The 21,921-nt window shown below is 43.6% G+C and overlaps 1 protein-coding gene across 1 annotated transcript in view; it reads right to left on the bottom strand.

Annotated features, from left to right (window-relative positions):
• The window catches only part of LOC126184831 (mucolipin-3-like), a 204,962-nt gene extending 184,805 nt beyond the window's left edge, over window positions 1-20,157 (bottom strand). The window contains exons 1-2 of the mRNA XM_049927420.1: window positions 19,782-20,157; window positions 18,973-19,126 (exon numbers count right to left, since the gene is read on the bottom strand). Of these exons, the coding sequence (XP_049783377.1) occupies window positions 18,973-19,003 (31 nt within the window). The 5' untranslated portion in view covers window positions 19,004-19,126; window positions 19,782-20,157. The remainder of the gene's footprint in view (window positions 1-18,972; window positions 19,127-19,781) is intronic.
• Window positions 20,158-21,921: the final 1,764 nt, after the last annotated feature.

Raw genomic sequence — 21,921 nt, 5'->3', positions numbered from 1 at the left:
ATTAAGTCCTTATGTGGGTAAATGCCCTCATCACATCCGTAATTCCGTGGATTTTGTTAAACGCCTTGATAGCTTCAGGTTGGATGAGTCAGATATCATGGTGAGTTTTGATGTCGTTTCCTTGTTTACGAGGGTACCCCTGCGAGAGTCACTAGAATTGATTAGTCAGAAGTTTGATGAGAAGACCACTGAACTTTTTAGGCATGTCTTGACTTCCACGTATTTTCTTTTTAATGGAGAATACTACGAACAAACGGAGGGAGTCGCCATGGGTAGCCCACTCTCACCGGTGGTAGCGAATTTGTACATGGAGAACTTCGAGGAGGAAGCCCTGTCGTCATCCGTATGGAAACCTACTTGCTTTTTCCGTTACGTGGACGACACGTTCGTCATCTGGCCACATGGTATGGATAAACTCCTTGACTTCCTTACACATCTAAACTCCATACACCCCAACATCAAATTCACTATGGAGACTGAAACGGAGGGTAAATTACCTTTCCTTGACGTCTTGGTCAAGAGAAGGGCTGACGGCACCCTAGGTCATGGGGTGTATCGGAAGGCTACGCACACTGATCTGTATTTGCATGCAGACAGCTGCCACCACCCTTCACAGAGGAATGGGGTACTTAAAACTCTAGTACATAGGGCGCGCACTATCTCTGACGCAGAGAGTCTACCCCAGGAATTGGAACATCTGAGAACTGTATTTCGAAAAAATGGGTACTCAGAGTGGCAGATTCAACGTGCTCTCCGACCACCCACTGCAGCACAACCTGTTGAGATGGATGAAGTCACGAGGGAGGAGGTAGGCATTGCATTTATTCCATACACAGGCGCACTCTCGGGGAAAATCGCCCGCATTCTGAAGAAACACCGGGCCGGAACTGTGTTTTGTCCTCCAAATAAAACTCGTGCACTGGTGGGGAGCGCCAAAGATGACCTCGGTTTGAGGAAGGCCGGCGTGTACCAGATTCCGTGTCAATGTGGCAAGTCGTATATTGGTCAGACGATGCGTACCGTCGAGGATCGATGCCGTGAACACCAGAGGCACACTCGACTGATGTATCCGAGCAAGTCGGCGGTCGCTGAACATTGTTTGTCGGAAAATCACGCCATGGAGTATGACCGCACGAGGATTCTGGTACAGACGTCGAGATACTGGGACAGCGTTGTTAGAGAGGCCATCGAAATTCGCACCAATGACGACCTCATAAACCGGGACTGTGGCTATAATCTTAGCAAGGCTTGGGAACCAGCGATCGGGTTAATCAAGAGTAAATCGAGCAGACGTATAGTTGTGACGACCACGGCGGACAGAGCCATCACACCGACGTCATCCCAGACGCCGTCGCAATCTGTTCCACCGCGCGACCGTGGCGCTGGGCGCGGACGGCGGAGGGAGCGCGCCGCGGGCGGAGGGTATTTAAATCGGCCGCCGCCGCGACCAAACCCAGTTCCCTCTGAGCAGCCATAGCGTACGGATCTCCGTGCCGGCACGTTCACAGGAGCTCAGTCCGTCAGTTCAGCTGATGATGGCGACATGTTTGATCCCCGAAATATTGTGCCCGTTGGACACTATAGACCGGCAGCATACCCGTGGATATTTTGATTATCAAATACGCCGGGAGAAACTCAAGAATCACAACATTGAGAATGTTTTAGATGGCGAGGTGTCAGTCACGCTGAGTCGGGTTCGCGCGGCTGAACGCGTGTGTCAACATGCTCTGTGCTATTCTGCCTTCAATGGTAAAGACAAGTGGCGACTGGAGATGCCTCTAGTATGAGACTGGCGTGAACGCGCTTTGGAATGATATGACGTCAGTATAACCGTGACTGTATAGGGCATGCAACTTTCACCGGTATTCGACGACGCTGGCTCGGGGACTGTTGTGGAGGGGGCGGGAACCGAGCTGCGGCCGCCTCACTTCGCACGGACCTAAATGGACGTCTGTGTGTACATTGACAGCTGACGGCCGCGTCGACTGCAAACGCGTGCGAACGAGAATCTAGCGTTTGCGCTCTGTAAATATGTCTTCGCTCCCACCCAATCACTTCATCATAGGCGTCTAGGTGAACACGTATTTGGATATTAATTTCTCGGAAATGAAGTATGAATGAGATGTGGCCGTTTGTGGGACCTGGGCAGGTGCCTGTGTGTGGTTTGACAGCTGACGGCCGCGCCACGTCGTTGGACTTGTCTATGCCCTCTACTTGACAGGGGTTGGCGGAGGGTGCTTGCTGGCGTTGATTGAATTATTTTGCGAGGAGGTGTGTAGGCTGTGCCAAGAGTTATTTGGACAGTTTACTAGTACTGAGCATGTCTAGACATACCTATGCTGAATTATTTAGGAGGAGTATGAATGTTTGTAATTAAATAATTTGCGTAAATTAGGAGTTGCTTGCATGTCTGCAGACTGTGTATTGTGAGCGGAACCATAAGATGGAGAGTGTTTTGCCTCAGTAAGATAAATATATTCGATATCTAAGTAAAATGTTCGAAAGCAAACAGAGTGGACTCCTTCCTTCCTCTCCCCAGCAGCCTAGCGCAGCCTGAGTAATTTTTAGCATAATTCTGGCCCCTACAGACCACCATCTGGGATTAGGTCATAGGAGGGATGACAGTACCATATGATGGCAGTAATGTGTACTATGTCAGTTGGACAGTAAACCTCGTGGTGGAGACACCATCTGCAAAATAAAGACTTGTGTTGAGATCTGTTTGCTCATGATTTCGCCCAACCATCTTGGATGACTTCATGCACTGTGCACATTAGTACACATTAGTGCAGGTTAGTGAACGTTAGTGCAAGTTAGTACAGGTTAGCGTCCGTTAGTGCACGTTAGCCCGCTAACATGGGTCGGTTAGGGGGTGTGGTGCTGGGTAGAGGATCGTGGTGGAGGTGGGTGTGGCATTGCTGAAAACTGATTCCAAGTTCTAGGTTCTATGAAGTCGAATCACATGACTAATGCAGTAGCCAATAGGAGTGCAGCATTCTAGTGGTGGGGAGTGCTTGGTCATGAATGAACACCACGCTGATAGTGGGAAAATGTGGAACTTCTCATTTGATCATTGAATATTGAAACTGTAAATTGACTTATTGAATATGATTAAAATTGAAATGCACTTAAGTACTTAGGTAATTGATAGGTTAGATGTTTGAATTTGGTGTATCTTTAGTTAGCATATTTACAGAAGACTGTGTGACATAAGCGATCAGACGCCCAAGGGGCCGGTGGCTTGGTGCGAGAGAGAGCAGAGGATCTTGTCTCATCAACCGACGTCACAGTAGTGCGCTCTGGTGGTCACGATATGAACTAAGCCAGTTGGGCTCTGGAGCTCGCAATGAACACAGTGGGTGCCGTCATCTTGGATACCTGTACTTGTGTCATGATCTGTCGTCAGGGGAGCGGCCTCTGGTGGCACCGATATGAACTAAGCCAGTTGGGCTCTGGATCTCGTGGTAGATACACCGGGTGCAGCCATCTTGAATGACAGTACTTGCGTCATGACCTTACGTCACGGTGGCGCCCTCTATTGGCACCGATATGAACTAAGCCAGTTGGAGTACAGACCCAGTGAACGCATGTGCTTGAAATTGGTCAAATAATAAAGGCAAGTACGTTTTCCCGCCATTTTGTTTGCTTAGTAGAGATAACAGGGGTGTGATGCATTATCATGTTGGAATTTGAACTTCCCGCCACTTTTCTGGGCGAGGGGGGGCGAGGCCGTTTTCTGCTGAAATTCAAACTTCTCGCCACTTCTGCCATCTTGATTGACATCAGAGCCGCCATCTTGGATGACACCATCGCCGCCATCTTGAATAACGGTACTTTGTGGTAGAACAGACCTAGTCCCAATACTTGCATTGCGAGGCACCAACTTTGTTTTGTTTGGCACCTTACTCTTCGGACGACACCACAGGTACCATCCCGTCATTTGATCATGGGAAACCTAAATACAGATTGTTGGGAACGGATCTGAACTGCTATTCACCCCCAACATGAGTCCAGTATCTTAACCACTGCATCATCTCCTTCAGTGGTATGGGATAGAATTTCAACAATTAAGCACTCTGTGGTGCACAACACCTCTCTTGTAGCGTCTGCTGCTGGAGTTTACTGACTTTCTCCGTAATGCTCTTGTGGTGATCCCGTGACGAAAGGCGGCGCTCCTCGTTGGATCTCCCCTATCTCTCCTATTAATCCAACTTGCTGAGTGTTCCATACAGATGACCAGTATTCAAGAATCAGTAGAAGGACTGTTTTGTAAGCCACTACTTTCACGGATGAATTACATTTGCTTAAATTCACCCAGTGAATCTCTCAGTGTGCCGTCTGCTTCTGATACCACACTGACAGAAAAAATTGCAACAACTGGAAGGAGTTGTGCGACATAAGCAAAAGTTGATAGGCGTGTTTCTACATCTGAAAGATAAAGTCTATTGAAATTTCGCGCCAGTTGAATGAGAGTGACGCTAGTAGCGCCTCATGAGGATGCAAAAATGGTTCAAATGGCTCTGAGCACTATGGGACTTAACATCTGTGGTCATCAGTCCCCTAGAAATTAGAACTACTTAAACCTAACTAACCTAAGGACATCACACACATCCATGCCCGAGGCAGGATTCGAACCTTCGACCGTAGCGATTGCGCGGTTCCAGACTGAAGCGCCTAGAACCGCTCGGCCACACCGGCCGGCCATGAGGAGGCAAGTCACGTTTGCTTTGAACACACGCTGTTACGGTCGTGAGCGTTAGTTATCTTTGAGACTGGGCGTTGCGAGTTCATGTTTGTCAAGAATGCCTTTAAGGTGACAAAGACGCCATTACCAATACCTCACTAAGCATGAACAAAGTCGTGTAATAGGGTTACAAGAAACTGTGACACTGCAGAAGGACTTGGCAGGAATGTAGCCGCTGTATATGATTGCTGGCAGCGGTGGTCACGAGAATGCGTGGTAGCAAGAAGAGCGGGCTCAGGTGGCCACATGACACTATCGAGAGGGAAGATCATCGAGTACGGCGTATGTCTATGGCGCATCGAACTGCAGCTGCAGCAGCAATTTGAGCAGCAATTGGCACCACAGTGAGCCAATGAACTGTTACAAATAGGTTATTCCATGGACAGCTCCGAGCCAGAAGCCCTGCAGCGTGCATTCCACTGATTCCAAAACCACTGCCATTTGCGACTTCATTGGTGCTAAGCGAGAGCTCATCGGAGGCCAGGTCTATTATGTTTTCTGATGAAAGCTGGTTCTGCCTCGGCACCAGTGATGGCCGTGTGTTGGTAGGGAGGAGGCCAGTTGGGGCCTGCAACCAACCTGTCTGCACGCTAGACACCTGGAGTTATGGTCTGGGGTGAGGATTCGTATGACAGCAGGAGCTCTCTCGTGGTTATCCCGCACACACTAACTGCAAAATTGTATGTCAGTATGGTGATTCGACCTGGCGTGCTACCGTTCTTGAACAGCGTTCCTTTGGAGTGTTTTCCAACAGGATAACGCTCGCTCACATACCGCTGCTGTAACCCAACATGCTCTACAGAGTGTCGACTTGTTGCCTTGGCCTGGTCGATTATCAGATCTTTCTCCAATCGAACACATATGGGGCATCATTGGACGACAACCCCACTGTCATCTGCAAACAGCGTTAACCGCCCATGCATTGACTGACCAAGTGCCACAGGCATGAAACTCAATAATTCACATCCAGCACCTGTACAACACAATACAAGCACGTTTGTATGCTTGCATTCAACGTTCTAGCGCTTACACCGGTTATTGATGTATCAGCATTTCACATTTGCAAAGGCTTATCTCGTGCTTACATTAACCCGTGTTCCTGCATTGTTAATCACTTAAATATGTTACCTAGACAAATGTATTCCCGAAATTTCATTACTCAACACTAATTATTTTGCTAACAGTGTAATCGAACAGTAGTGGATGTTTTTGCCTGTTTTTATTTATATTTTTTTTAATGGTTCCAAGCGCTATGGGACTTAACATCTGAGGTCATCAGTACCCTAGACTTAGAACTACTTAAACCTAACTAACCTAAGGACATCACACACATCCATGCCCGAGGCAGGATTCGAACCTGCGACCGTAGCAGCAGAGCGGTTCCGGACTGAAGCGCCTAGAACCGCTCGGCCACAGTGCCGGCTTTTGCCAGTTTATGTGCAATATGTTTCATTTATTCTGTTCAGGGTCAACTACCAGTACCTCCACCAATCGTGGATCCTCTGCAGGTCTTCTTGCATTTGTTACAGTTTTCTCGTGTTGCAACCTTGCTATATACAATAGCATCGTCCACGAATAGTCTCACGAAGCATCCAACGCTATTCACTATATCGTTAATATAAATTGTAAGTAATCGTGGCTTTATAACACTCCCTTAGGATATTCTCAACATTATCTTTAACGTTTGTCGATTCTGTTGCGTTAAGAATGACGTATTGAGTTCTATCTGCAAAGAAATACTACGAGGACTTGCTGGAAAGTACTTCCTACAAACGTGAGAACTGTTAAAGCTTTTGAAATAAAACAAACGTTATTAAAATTCTTCATCTTGATTCTTTATGTCTACATATTTGCGGCCTTATGCAGCTAGGGGCTCCGAATTGGGGTGTAAGGTGGCGGTGTGTAACGTAACTATGTCTGTGCGTGAGAAGTAGCGTGCTGTAATCGAGTTTTGAATTCGATGAGTTCGCCCACACATGCAGTATTATCTCCTTCAGCATGGCAATGCCAGACCACACTCTAGCCCTGTGAGATCTGCAACAGGCCTACGCCTTGACTTCACTGTCATCGATCATCCCTCACACAGTCCTCCTTGATCCCACCCGATTTTCAGCTGTTTACAAAACTTAAAGAACACCTTCGAGGACTTCACTTCAATAATGACGAAGCGCTGCAAGCAGAGGTGAAGTTAAGGCCCGTCAATAAAGTCGAAAAATCTACAGTGACGATATCTACAAACTGGTTCATGTAAAATGATAGTAAAGTTTGTTTTATTTAAAAAGCGTTATGAGTTTTCGCATATAAGATTGGGAGGCACTACTTTTCAGCACGCTTTCGTATATCCAATCGCAAAACTGTTCCGACATTCGACAAGCTCGGATTTCTTTCAACAAACGTTAGTGCAGAAATATATGGGATGCCTTCCGGAAATCAAGAAACACGGCATCAATTTGAACGCCTTTGTCTAAGACGCTAATTAGACAGAGAATATTCAGTGTCTGGTCTCTTTGTCACATATTTATTTAGTCAGCACGAGAGCAACAGAAAAATACTTAACTAACAAATTAAAATGAGATACGCTACAAGAAAGGTGCTCTGCAACGCGGAGAGAATTACTTCGAGTTTCGAGGGACGAGGTCCCCGTACGAGTCAAGAAATACATTACTTCGTTCAATTTGCATCTCGCATAGCGACCACTAGCAAATACTTGGAGAATTCAAAGGTATGCGGAAGTGTACCGTCAATTTTGGTTTCTGCGAACCAGCCGCGCTCGGAAGAGGAAGGGTGGAAATCAATTCTGTACTGTATGGATTCTTGCAAGTACCAATGTCGATATGGTTGCAGATGGTCGAACCAACGGAACATACTGTACGGGCCTCCGAGAATACTATCTTGATAAAGTAGTTTCGCGGCAAACTTCGGTACCAAAACAGGTAGCAAGATGCAAGAATAGAGGACCTACTCGCTTTCATTAGATGGGCAGGGTCGATTGACATTCTGTACCTTTAGTACAACATATACGATTTCCATGATGCTCGGTCGGAGGTATTCTTAACTTTTCTGACTCGACCAACAATTCTTTCACAACACTGTTCAAAGGTCGGCTTCAGCGTCACCAAATCAGCTTTTTTAGAGATAATTCTGTCTTCTTTTTAATACCAATTTGCTGACAAACGAGCGATTTCGTTGGTGTCTCGACGTAGGGCCCTTTTTTCGCAATCATTTGGCCTCTTTTCTAGCTTTTCTTCTTGACAATAGGAAAGCATCGAAATCCATGTTGATTAAAGGAAAATTATTTTCATTGAACTAAGATTTCAAGTCTCGCTTCAGTCTTTCATGAAAATGTATTATTAGATTGAATTACAAAACCCAACAAAGGAAACTAAAGCTTTGTTAGAGTGTGTTCCGAGGTCGTCGGCATACATATACACAAGACAAAAAACGTAACTTCGAAACATAAACAGCCAAGAGCCTTACCGGAAATGCTGATGCAGCATAGTCGACATCAGCTAAGTACGGCAATTTCACAAAGCAGTTCTATACAGAGCAGACTTTGATTTACGAAGGATGAATCAGAAGTCATACGTTTCATAGCTGCAGTAAGCAATGTGCCAGTGACTTAAGTGTGGCAAGAAACGGTGAAGTTCTAGTCAGTGCAGTAGTTTGCTAAATGTATGAAACAGTAATATTACAGCGCAGATACTGCGAAGTTTGTTCTGTAATTACCTATCAGAAAGATTATTTATATTTTTATTGCAAGGAAAAGAAAGTTACGCAAAAGAAACCGCCATGAAGATGTTTATTTAAATACATTTTGGGTCAAAGTATCGAGGTTTTAAAATGGGCTGATACCTTATTTGAATATCACAGAAATTAAAAAAAGAAGCAGATTGTTACATCTACCTTCGAAGAACTAGTGCATCCAAAATTCACTTCTCTAATAAGATGCACAAGGTACACCTCTAAATTCCATTCTTTCGTGTTTTCCAGAAGCTTTACATTTTTTAATGTCTATACATTTTCTCTTAGGCTAGTAAAGCCATTAAAACGAAACGTCTACACGCATTTAAGGTATGATGCAAAATCGCGTGGAACAATTATTTCGTGAAGTCGTTTTAAACTCAATTACATACCAGTACCTAATATGAGAAATATGAGTAAATAATTTTTTAGGAACTTGATTCCAAAGTGAAAGATATTTCTATCAAAATAATATCAGTGTTGATTACATTTTAGCTTATCTGTGAATAAAATTTGATCAAACTGAATTTTCGGATATTCCTCCACCCCCTCCTTAAATAACTTACACATTATAATTATTAAATAACACTGCACAATAATACGCCTTGTTTTATTTCAGTTTTTCTTTCTAGATATATTTAGCTTATTTCGCTTTGGAGAGTTGGCAGCACTATTCGGATTGTAGCAGTATTTCAACAGGATTACTACAAAAAAACTATGTGCTTTCTTATATATAGAGAAAAGTATATAGTTTTTTATAGTAATCCTGTTGGAATGCTGTTACAAGCCGATTCAACTTTTCTTTGTAGACACATTTAGCTTATTTCGTTTTGGAGAGTTGGCAGCACTGTTCGGCTTGTAGCGGCATTCCAACAGGATTACTATAAAAAAACTATATACTATATAGACCTACTATGTATTATATATACTATATTACTTCGGTCGCCCCCTGTCGATTGACTGCAGCAAAATTACCCTGTTTGTTACTGGAGAGTAGATAACGACGTTGGTATTACAGTGGAAAAGAATGGTTTTATGCACAAACCCTGTTGCAGGCCAGAGACGGATTTGGAGTCCGCAGCTCGTGGTCGTGCGGTAGCGTTGTCGCTTCCCACGCCCGGGTTCCCGGGTTCGATTCCCGGCGGGGTCAGGGATTTTCTTTGCCTCGTTATGACTGGGTGTTGTGTGATGTCCTTAGGTTAGTTAGGTTTAAGTAGTTCTAAGTTCTAGGGGACTGATGACCATAGATGTTAAGTCCCATAGTGCTCAGAGCCATTTGAACGGATTTGGATATCCTGTTGTCCCTAGTAAATGTGAAGCAGTGTACTATTGTACACAGTTACATCTAAATGGGAGTAAGTGTAAAGAGGATAAGCCGGCCGGAGTGGCCGAGCGGTTCTAGGCGCTTCAGCCTGGAAACGCGCGACCGCTACGGTCGCAGGTTCGAATCCTGCCTCGGGCATGGATATGTGTGATGTCCTTAGGTTAGTTAGGTTTAAGTAGTTCTAAGTTCTAGGGGACTAATGACCTTAGTTGTTAAGTCCCATAGTGCTCAGAGCCATTTGAACCAAGCCATTTGTAAAGAGGATAAAGACATGTTAATGAAATGTACCCACATTTGGAGGGTTTACGGGAGTAAAACTAACAAGCTGTTCTGAAGAAATTTGATTAGCGGATGCCTTCGGTACAAAAGCTACATGTAATTTATTGTGCAATTAAATGTACCTCACAAGAAGATGATACAGGATGTTACATAATGACGTCTTAAAAATTTAGCGGATTATAGCATATGAAATTCGGAACATTTCGCAATAAGGGACCTACAGCAGGACTACGTTTTGTTTCAATGACTGTTCCTGGTGGTGCTGAGTACGCAAAGGACTCTACATAACCCCAGAGGAAGAGTCAAGAGCGGCGAGGTCATGGGAGTGTGCAGGCCAGGTATCTAGATACCCCCTTCCAATTACTGTCTGCCTGAAGTTGTCTTTGAGGTATGCCGTGGCCCGACAATCAAAGTACGCTGGAGCATCGTCGTGATGAAACAACATATTAGCGCGCAATTGCAAGGGAACGTCTTCCAGAAGTTCAATCAGTGCAAGGAGTCCTCCAGGAAGGTCAAATACCATGCACCATCCAAACGATCTGGTCAGTTTCGAAGCGTTATAGCCCAAATGTTTACTAACGGTCTCACCTGGTAACTTCTCGTATAGGTAGTGTGTATAAATTTTATTTCACATTTCCGGGTATAGGTTCCTTATTGAAAAGTGTTCCGAATTGCATTCTCTACAATCCCAAATTTTTAAATCGTCAGTCACACCCTGTGTCTATTAAACAGCTCGTTTCCGATTACAACTGTCAAAAATTATTTTATTTTTATTTAATTCCATTGCAATTCCAAGTATCACTCATCTCTAGGCAAAAATCTCAATCGCAAATATACACACAGGCCTAAATACAATCGCCACTCCAAACATCAAACGAACACGAAAGGCATCCAAGTCACACCATACGGGACCATAAGACTTGGGAAATACGTTACTGTTGTGGTTTTTATTTGGTTTCGTGTTTACTCTTGTACTTAATGACCTGGGTATCATTCGAACTCGCTTGATGTTTGTTGTATTTATGCGTGCGTGTGTCTTCGTATTTGAGATTTCAGTTTCAGATGTGTAATACTCAAAACTGAAACTGTGATAACTAAAAAACTGATATAATTTTTGACAGCAATAACTACTGTGTCGGGAATTTTATTGTGTGGTCGGTCTTGCACAGTGTGTGCTCCGCCATGACTAATTTCTCCACCTTCCGTGGCCTACAATGCCGTTTAAATTTGGTGATCCTGGTGTTGATGGATCGTCCGGCAAGAGGAGGACCACAGTGGAAATCAGCAGGTAAAAGCCCTCAGACGTTGGTGCGACAGGTACATATAATCTCCAGCTGGAGGGGGGAGGGGGGGGGAGAGAGACTCCAGTCCACATGGATGGTGAATCTTCGACAAAGACTGCTACTTGTGCTGGCAAAAGGTCAGAGAAATCATCAAACGTCGGCCAAAGAATCCAAGACAGAAGCCAACAGGCAATATGTCAACAAGTGGCCACGAAAGCCTCAATAGTTTTTGCATATATTTTTCATTCTCACGGCAGGGAAAAATTGGGTTCAACAATATGATAATCTGATCAGATTTTTTCTGTAGTCGGATTACTCTCACCAGGTAGGTCAAATGGGAATCCATGGAGGGAACACGATGTTCTTTTCGAGGAACACTATTGGGAAATGACATCTGAAGCTGACCCCAGAGGGATTCTACAGCTCACAACATACATTTCGCGTAAGGACTATGCTATTAAAAACACGACCGTCGCGACTAAGTTACCGTCACCATGCACAAAAAGCGGTCTTGAGTCTATAAGTACACACACGAGCGGCTGATAGTGTTACGCTTTCTGGTAGAAATGTTGTCAGCGATTTGGAATCAAGTCTATCCATTCAACCACTTACTTGCGTTGGATGCTGTAGAGACATCTTTTAATGATTACAGCCACTGGTGAATCATATTCGTGGCACTCTCATATCTCGAAATGAGTCACTTTTTGTCTCTCAGGGTGCATTCATGTCTATCACCCAAACATATGTGGCGATCCTATTAAATATACAGGTATTGGTACATTGGATCACGTGGTTTGTGATCGAAGTCACTTCCACAGACCGGTGTAAAGTTTCATCACATGTACTGCAGGCTGACCATATCCATCAGACTATCAATCACATGAGAGGGTTCCTGTATTGCTCCTTCGTAAGCAGTTTAATATGTTGTTTTTTTTCGGCCGTAACACAATCAATCAGTGTACACCACCATACACTTTGTTTTTTCAACCATGAATTAGAGACCCGTGTCAGCTGCTGCTAAACCGACATTAACACGCTTTGATCCTCTGGCTCTCACAGAAAACTGAACATCGCATGGCATAAACTGTACAGCTACCATACCACAGGCTGGTGGAAATAAAAAACAGATGCGATGTTTCTCATTGACAAAAATGTGGAAGATATCGCAATATATGGAAACTGGAAGAGTCTGCAGTGTTGTAGAGCGCTTCCAACAACTATTCAAAGGTGATTACCTGTACAGTTAATCTCATCTTCCCATCGAAAGGGTAGTGGATGTCTCAGTGCTCCATTTTGAGTAGCACTGTTCCTTCATTTTGCAGTCAGGTACATGATTACTGTTCCAGGGTTGAACATCGCCAGAAGGTGCTGTTCACAACACACATGAGGTAGCACAAATAAAAAGAGGAACTGCTATCTTACCGGTGAAAAGAAATAAAAATAAAAACATGTGTACAGTATCACAGCATATGTAAATAGGACGAGTCTATAAGAATGAGGAACACTTCCAAACATCTGTATTAAGGTGATGACCTCTATATTTAATCCCATGTTCCACAGCGACAAGTAGCAGATATCCAGTGTTCTGTCAAGGTTCCCTCCATCTCAACGAAGTGGTGTCAGTGGTAATCAGCAACGTACCCCGTGGACAGTCGGGATTGGAAAGACGACATTGATATGGAGCGATGTACTGTAAGGGAGATCAATTTTAGCAATTTTACCCAGAAGTCGGAGAGAGCAATATCCACCACATTCTGCAACCTGTTTAGGAACAGAGTGAGCTGAGTTAATGCTACAGGAGCGTGTTATGACCACTCAGTGGAAGTGGGAACATGTTCTCGTAGCTACACCACCTGTGTACGATGTGTAAAGTCAGCATCAAATGAAGCCTGCTCCAGCAACACGACAACAGTACGAACAGTTATGGTGTTGTTTCTTGCTGGGAAAATTAGGAAGACTCAACATCGAAGCAGATCCGCGTCCCTCAGAATCCACTCATGTCTATCACCAAACATTCCATCATTTTTATTCCGTACCATCCAGCAGAGAAAAATTACGAACTATCTGCGTGCCGGCATCAAGAACATGTAACGATCCTATTAAATATACAGGTATTGACCCATTGCACAGACCAGTGTAAATGGCTCTGAGCACTATGCGACTTAACTTCTGAGGTCTTCAGTCGCCTAGAACTTAGAACTAATTAAACCTAACTAACCTAAGGACATCACACACGTCCATGCACGAGGCAGGATTCGAACCTGCGACCGTAGCGGTCGCTCGGTTCCAGGCTGCAGCGCCTAGAACCGCACGGCCACTCCGGCCGGCAGACCAGTGTAAAGTTGCATCACCTGTACTGTAGGAGGATGACCGTATCTCGCAAACTATACAATAAGTCGCAAGAGATGCTTTCTATGACCATGTGTCATTGTTTGAAACATTGCTTTTTCCGCTGTAACACGTTTTGTACACTGCCATACATTTTGTTTTTTCCCACCACAACCTCGAGGTCTGTGTAAGTTTATAAACTGATATTAACACGTTATGATCCATTGCTTCTCGCAGAAAACTAGATGTCGCGTGGTATAAATCATGTTGCTACTACTGCTACCATAACACACCACACACACTGGATCATTTTAAACAAAAGACAGTTACAACATAAGGAAACTGGAAGAATTTGGCGGCACTGTGGAGAGTCTCCAAACTGCTGTCCAAAGGTGATTGACGACCTCTACATATAAACTCATCTGCCACAATGACGGAGTAGCTGATGGCTCTGCATTCCATTTCGACTGATTTCTCATATTGCAAATATGTATCCGATCACTGTTTTGATGCTAGTCATCCCCAGAAGGTGTTGCCCATCCACCGAAACACTTTCTCCATCTCAAAAAAGCGATGTCAGTCAGTCATTATGTGGTAATCAACAGCGTACCAGAGGACAGATGGGTGGAAAAGACACCGTTGATGTAGTGCAATAATAAGCATCACAGTTGATAGTGCGAACAATTATAGCAATTTTACAGTAATTTCAACACCGACCAATGATGCGACAGCATTTTCATATAATCGCTAAACCGTCACTTCTCTACTTTGCGAGTGTCATTGCGAATAGGAAACTACTGCGAAAGCAAAGAGATCTTCACTGCAAGTTTAAACGCAGCCAAAACCTCTCAGACAAACAGAAGCTAAAAGATGTCAAAGTTAGCGTAAGGAGGGCTATGTGTGAAGCGTTCAGTGAATTCGAAAGTAAAATTCAATGTACCGACTTCACAGAAAATCCTAGGAAGTTCTGGTCTTACGTTAAATCAGTAAGTGGCTCGAAACACCATATCCAGACACTCTGGGATGATGATGGCATTGAAACAGAGGATAACACGCGTAAAGCTGAAATACTAAACACCTTTTTCCAAAGCTGCTTCACAGAGGAAGACCGCACTGCAGTTCCTTCTCTAAATCCTCGCACAAACGAAAAAATGGCTGACATCGAAATAAGTGTCCAAGGAATAGAAAAGCAACTGGAAACACTCAACAGAGGAAAGTCCACTGGACCTGACGGGATACCAATTCGATTCTACACAGAGTACGCGAAAGAGCTTGGCCCCCTTCTAACAGCCGTGTACCGCAAGTCTCTAGAGGAACGGAAGGATCCAAATGATTGGAAAAGGGCACAGGTAGTCCCAGTCTTCAAGAAGGGTCGTCGAGCAGATGCGCAAAACTATAGACCTATATCTCTGACGTCGATCTGCTGTAGAATTTTAGAACATGTTTTTTGCTCGCGTATCATGTCGTTTCTGGAAACCCAGAATCTACTCTGTAGGAATCAACATGGATTCAGGAGACAGCGATCGTGTGAGATCCGACTCGATTTATTTGTTCATGAGACCCAGAAAATATTAGATACAGGCTCCTAGGTAGATGCCATTTTCCTTGATTTCTGGAAGGCGTTCGATACAGTTCCGCACTGTCGCCTGATAAACAAAGTAAGTAACCTACGGAATATCAGACCAGCTGTGTGGCTGGATTGAAGAGTTTTTAGCCAACAAAACACAGCATGTTGTTCTCAATGGAGATACGTCTACAGACGTTAAAGTAACCTCTGGCGTGTCACAGGGGAGTGTTATGGGACCATTGCTTTTTACAATATATATAAATGACCTAGTAGATAGTGTCGGAAGTTCCATGCGGCTTTTCGCGGATGATGCTGTAGTATACAGAGAAGTTGCAGCATTAGAAAATTGTAGCGAAATGCAGGAAGATCTGCAGCGGATAGGCACTTGGTGCAGGGAGTGGCAACTGACCCTTAACATAGACAAATGTAATGTACTGCGAATACATAGAAAGAAGGATCCTTTATTGTATGATTATATGATAGCGGAACAAACACTGGTAGCTGTTACTTCTGTAAAATATCTGGGGGGTATGCGTACGGAACGATTTGAAGTGCAATGATCATATAAAATTAATTGTTGGTAAGGCGGGTGCCAGGTTGAGATTCATTGGGAGAGTCCTTAGAAAATGTAGTCCATCAACAAAGGAGGTGGCTTACAAAACACTCTGCAAGAGAGGCGCTCTGCATCGCGGTGAAGCTTGCTGTCCAGGTTTCGAGAGGGTGCGTTTCTGGATGAGGTATCGAATATATTGCTTTCCCCTACTTATACCTCCCGAGGAGATCACGAATGTAAAATTAGAGAGATTCGAGCGCACGGAGGCTTTCCGGCAGTCGTTCTTCCCGCGAACCATACGCGACTGGAACAGGAAACGGAGGTAATGACAGTGGCACGTAAAGTTCCCTCCGCCACACACCGTTGGGTGGCTTGCGGAGTATAAATGTAGATGTAGATGTAGATGTAGATGTGGATAGATGACTGTGCAGTACATTCATTCATTGTTAATTCTTGAACACATACATCATCAAAGTATACCAGACAGCGCCTCGAGCATATTTCATAATTTATGATCTATCTCTATGCAGATGGGACTCACAGAGCAATCTCACAGTTTTAGGACAAAATTAGAGACCCCCTAGCACTGTCTTTGACCAATCCACCCTGCAGTACCACTATTGACTTAATCTGCAGCTGTCAAGAATTTTCCAAGAGAATAATGCATCATCATGCAAAAAGTCGGAAAAGGGGGTGCGGGTCTGCCAAGTGACCCATAGAAGCACTTAACTCAATTTCCCGCCAAAATTCAAACTTCCTGGCAGGGAGGCGTGGCGGGGGGCGTGGCACTATCCTGCCAAAAGCCGACAGCTTGGATAATGGTACTCGTGTCATCAGCTGACGTCATGGTTGCCATCTTGTATGACATCATGCTCTGTTGCCAAGTCTACAGGCAGCTATCTTGGATGACGTCATCGCCGCCATCTTGGATACATCTGGTTACAAAGCACTCTGCACCACAGCCCCACTACCCTACTGCTCGTGGTAACAGTGCGAGCACAACAGACTTTCTGCATCATCATGTATTACCTCTAAAACGACAGTATCGAAGTATTTTTCAACAGAAAATGTTCATCCATACATGACATGTGTCTCTGTGAAGAATCTGCCTGATGGTTAGGTCCTCTTGTGGCCAGCAAGTTCCCATATCTGTCCCTGACAGAAGATGTGTGGGAAAAGCTCACACCTCAGCTCCATGCCAGTACCAGTATCCAGGATATCAAGGACTAGTTGCAACAGTTGTGGGCCAGTTTGCCTCAGAAAAGGATACAATGGCTTTATTACATCCTTCCTAACTGAATCAGTGCATACATCCAAGAGAGAGGGGTGCTATGTCATACTGATACATGTGCTCATATTGCCAAATTATTTGTAAATTTGACTCTGTATTGCGCTCACTGATAGAACATCCATACCCTCTCAGTCCATAAAGTTTCATTTCGTTTCCACCTCCCCTTCTGGGTCCTTAACTTTTTTTTGTCAACCATTGCATTTATACTGGATAGTTATAATTAAAGTGCCTCCAGTGTGGGCTGTAATTATCTATCGCAATGAAAATTGGTAGATATACTACTATGTTAATGTGGACCCGATTTATGCTGGAAAAAAATTAGTTCCAGTTTTGGCCACCAGGTACAAATCTGTTGCTATACACTGCTTGGTTCAAATGGTTCAAATGGCTCTGAGCACTATGGGACTTAACATCTGAGGTCATCAGTCCCATAGAACTTAGAACTCCTTAAACCTAACTAACCTAAGGACATCACAAACATCCATGCCCGAGGCAGGATTCGAACCTACGACCGTAGCAGTCACGCGGTTCCGGACTGAAGCGCCTAGAAGCGCTCGGCCACCGCGGCCGGCTACACTGCTTGTATGATAGTATGACATCCTCGTTGTCATTGGACAAGCCGTAACGATTAACACTAATTTCAACACTATGCCTTTCTCACTTGTTTGAGCTTTCCTGCTTCCATCTTGTTCCTAATCCAATGTATATGGAAACATCTGTAAGTCTTTCTTGCATTCACAGCCCCAGATGTGCACCTTGTGGTCAAAATAGGAACTAATTTTTTTCCGGAATAAATCGGTTACACATTAATTCTTTAGGATATCCACCAAGTTTCGTAGCTATGTGGTAATTACAGTCTGTACTGGACCTCTATGAGTAGCTGCACTTCAGTTACAACCACCCAGTTTGTCTACCTCCATAGCTAAGTGGGGAGTGCAGATGGCTGCCATTCAGAAGATGTGCGTTCGATTCCTGGTAGCGCCAAGGGATTTCCCTTGGTGGGAGGACTGGCACAAGAGGGAGAGGGATGTGCTGACCATATGTTCCTCCACGCCACATTCGCATCACGCTGCGAGGCAGAGGATGGCACAGCAGCTGATAGACATTGTCTTAGGCCTTCATGATCTAGCGAGGAGCTCGTAAGTGTGTTTATTCACAAAACTGACCGGCAGCCTTTTCAAGAAATGCGATATTAATTCACATACAATCCAGTACATAACACTTTAATATGCCATAGAGATAGTTAAGATAAGATTAGACTAATTATAGCATGCACAGAGGCATTTAAAGTAACTTGCCCCTTAATGCTTGGAAAATACTAAGAATCTGCATAAAGTTTACACGGTTCTAACTGAAAAACGTGGGAGCCCAATAGGATGAAAATTGTTGGAGTGTTTCTTGCTGAACTTTTTGATATACAATTAAGCACATTAGTTCTCACGTTGACGTTATTATAGTTTTTTTGTGAAGACCAGTAATCTACATTTTTATATGTCAATCAATACTTGCAATCTATGCACTGACTAATTATCTCACTTTGATGCTTGAAACTTTAATTACTCATTAACAACATGTACACCAAAAAAAGTAGATTACAATCATGTCATTTCAACAACAGCGATTTTATTCTAGAAATATTTAATTAGGTAATCAAAATTAAGGTTTATTTTTATAATTAATCACTATGTATTCCCCTTTCTACATTAGTGTCTGTGGTCTAATTTTCCCCAAATAGTACGCTGAAAAATCCCAAAAATTCCAGACCTCTAGCTCTTATAGATTTTTTGTGCATGAAATAAACATGTCAAAAAATATAATTCTATGTAAATTCAGGTGAAAGTTATGTTTGATCTATGGCTCACCTCTGTTGTTCCTAATACATTCCAGTTGCATAATCGTCTTGGTTTACACGTTCCTCATCTTCTCTCTTCCATTTCTTGTTTCCCTTTGTCTTTCTGGCGTCTTTAGTTGCCTCAAAAACCTACTTTTCGTCTTCGCCCACTCTCTTGGAATCAACTGCCAACAGTGATTGTCTAATATTAAACCCAGAATATATACCTAGTAACTCTGGAACTTCACACCTGTTCCCTGTCCCATATTAAAACAAGGTACACGCATAATAATTTTCGATAAATACAAAGCCGGCCGCAGTGGCCGTGCGGTTAAAGGCGCTGCAGTCTGGAACCGCAAGACCGCTACGGTCGCAGGTTCGAATCCTGCCTCGGGCATGGATGTTTGTGATGTCCTTAGGTTAGTTAGGTTTAACTAGTTCTTAGTTCTAGGGGACTAATGACCTCAGCAGTTGAGTCCCATAGTGCTCAGAGCCATTTGAACCATTTTTTTTTGATAAATACAATTAAGCAACAAGATATATAAGGGAAACCCAAGAGCATTGCAAAGCGTATCTTTTAGCAGGACTATCAGCTTGAAAAACAATTGTATACTATATATATTTCTCGAACAGGTGTCTAATAACAACACTGACGTGCGAAAGCAGCAGAAACAATGGGGGTGGATGCACACCAACAGACATTTAAGTCGATTTTTAAATAACTTCCTGATGTCAAGTTCAGTTATTTAAACCACCATTTCGTTCAAAAAATTCTAAACGTCAATTTAAAATGGAAAACAAAAAATTAATTTTTTTGAAGCGGATTCACAGGCAAGTTACCTTAAAACAGTCAGTGTTCCCACACTTCACAGTAATAAATTGTACTGTAGTAGCCTTGTTGTCGCTGAATCCTGGCCCAACACGAAATGAATCGAGAAGTTCGAGCATTTCTGCTGCCAACAGATCTGATACATTCCAATCGCGATTGGAACACGCAGTGGTCGGCAAAACCGCAGCTCGCGAGTCACGTGCGGCTCTTTGGCCCGTTGAGTATGGCTCTTCTACAAAATATCAGGTGCGGGCGCTAACATACATTTCCGGTAAGATAAAATATCAGCTCATACCGCCAAGTCGTATCTTTGCACTGTGTTCTACAGTGCGTTACTGCCGAGCGCGTGTCCCCGCAGGAAAGACTAGAACTGTAGTTAAAATCTGCACCCTTGCGACTGGCAGTTCCACCTGCCTCTGTGCGAAGCGCTCTGCCTTCCCTCCACGGTGCCTTCGCCATCTGCACTTTCCCCTCCACTCATCGCAGCTCTGCGTATTTAGGGGCCAATCTGTTTCAATTGGCTCGTACGCGCTGGGGAATCTAGCATGATCCAAGAACCAACTGAGCGAATGAGTCAATCAGCAGTCTTATTGCTCAATGGTCAGTGGTAGCTGCGTTCGAAAATCAGTCGCGGCCGGCGAAAACACCTACTCGAAGCATAAAGCTACCTGTATTTTTTCAAACAGCTGCAAATCCTGCAGGTATTTTAGTCATCAATTTAAGAATTGTAGTTAGTTTGTGTTAGTGGTTTTTTACTGTAACATAAAACGGTTTTAGGTATCCTATTTGGCGTGGCTGCATACAAGAAGCAAAGAAAATCGGAAGTTGAATGCCGTGAATTGAAAGTTGAACGGATTGATACTTCCGCGTTTACTCAGAACTTAAATGGCCTTTCGACTTGTTTTATTTGTGAAGGAAAATTGGCTCGTAATAAGAAATAAAATTTCGAGAGACACTTTACAGCCCAACACGTTTCCTTTAGTACTCAGTATCTTGTCGGCGACGCAAGGAGGAACAGAATTGAGCAACTTCAGAAGAATCGAGAAAAATCTATTCTGTATTTAATTAACGGATCCAGTCTTCCAAGGGGCTGCTAAGAGAGGCAAACGGTACACGGCTGGTGTCTGTGCGTGTGTGCTTGCAGTGGATAGTATGTCAAGTCCAGAAGAATTAGAATTCCGGCAAATCACAATTCAAAGATTGGCAACTAATGCAAAATCCTGTAATTTTGGCAAAAAGTAGTTTTGGTGCTTACTGTATCAGTATAAATTGGTTTTCCATTTAAAAAGAAGTTTAGTCACTGATGTTCAGTGTTCAAGTTAGTAAGTCACTGATGTGCAACATTGAAGGTAGTGTATTTTAAAAATTGTGGACTTGATCTGTTGCACATCCATGAAATTCTTCATTCTAGATTTGAGCTTCGATGTTAACTTAGGGAAATGTGATTTTGCAGGGCTCTTATGAATGTTTAATAAATCAATAGATGAGGCGCAGGTATTCAGGAACTTAATCATTCATTCTATACAAATATTTGAAAACATACAGTGAACAAAATTATAGATATGTACAAAAAATTGCCACCTTGGTACCAACGGTTCCCGCCCGATATCTGAACCGATGTTTAGCAACGTTGGGTGCAGCTAGTACTTGGGTAGATGACCGTCTGAGGAAAACCGAATGCTGTTGGCTTTAAGGACGCGCAGGTCGCCCAAGTGTCTTCCAATAGAAAGACTTGCACTAGGCCATCGTGCCACACGAAATTTTTTTATTGTCTGTGCGAGGGTAACTATTCCCAGCATTGCTCTATGTTGGTAAATTTTGCTAAAATAATGGAACACTGGAGAACTAATAGGTAAGAGGTCCATCAAATCTTTCTTTTTCTCACGCGAAATGTTGCATGGTTCGGAATACTTCAGAAGAGGTCTCAATGTTCGTTGTTTTCCCCGCCTCCTGTAGCTCACAGTTTTAAGCGGTACTTCTTTTTCGAGTAATGTTTTGGAAGAATAATCCCTGGCTGGTCATTTTTGAAGTGAAGTCACTTGGCCTGCCTCCATTGGAATAGATTACCGTCGTTGTCTTTGGGGCAATTTTGTAATTTTTCAAGTAATTTTTGTAAGTTTTCAAGTGGGCAATGTAGTCAAGAAAAGCGTT

This window comes from Schistocerca cancellata, chromosome 4 (assembly GCF_023864275.1).
Source record: "Schistocerca cancellata isolate TAMUIC-IGC-003103 chromosome 4, iqSchCanc2.1, whole genome shotgun sequence".
Taxonomy (NCBI): Eukaryota; Metazoa; Arthropoda; class Insecta; order Orthoptera; family Acrididae; genus Schistocerca; species Schistocerca cancellata.
Note: the sequence above shows the minus strand (reverse complement) of the source record. Positions and strands in the feature narration are given on the sequence as shown.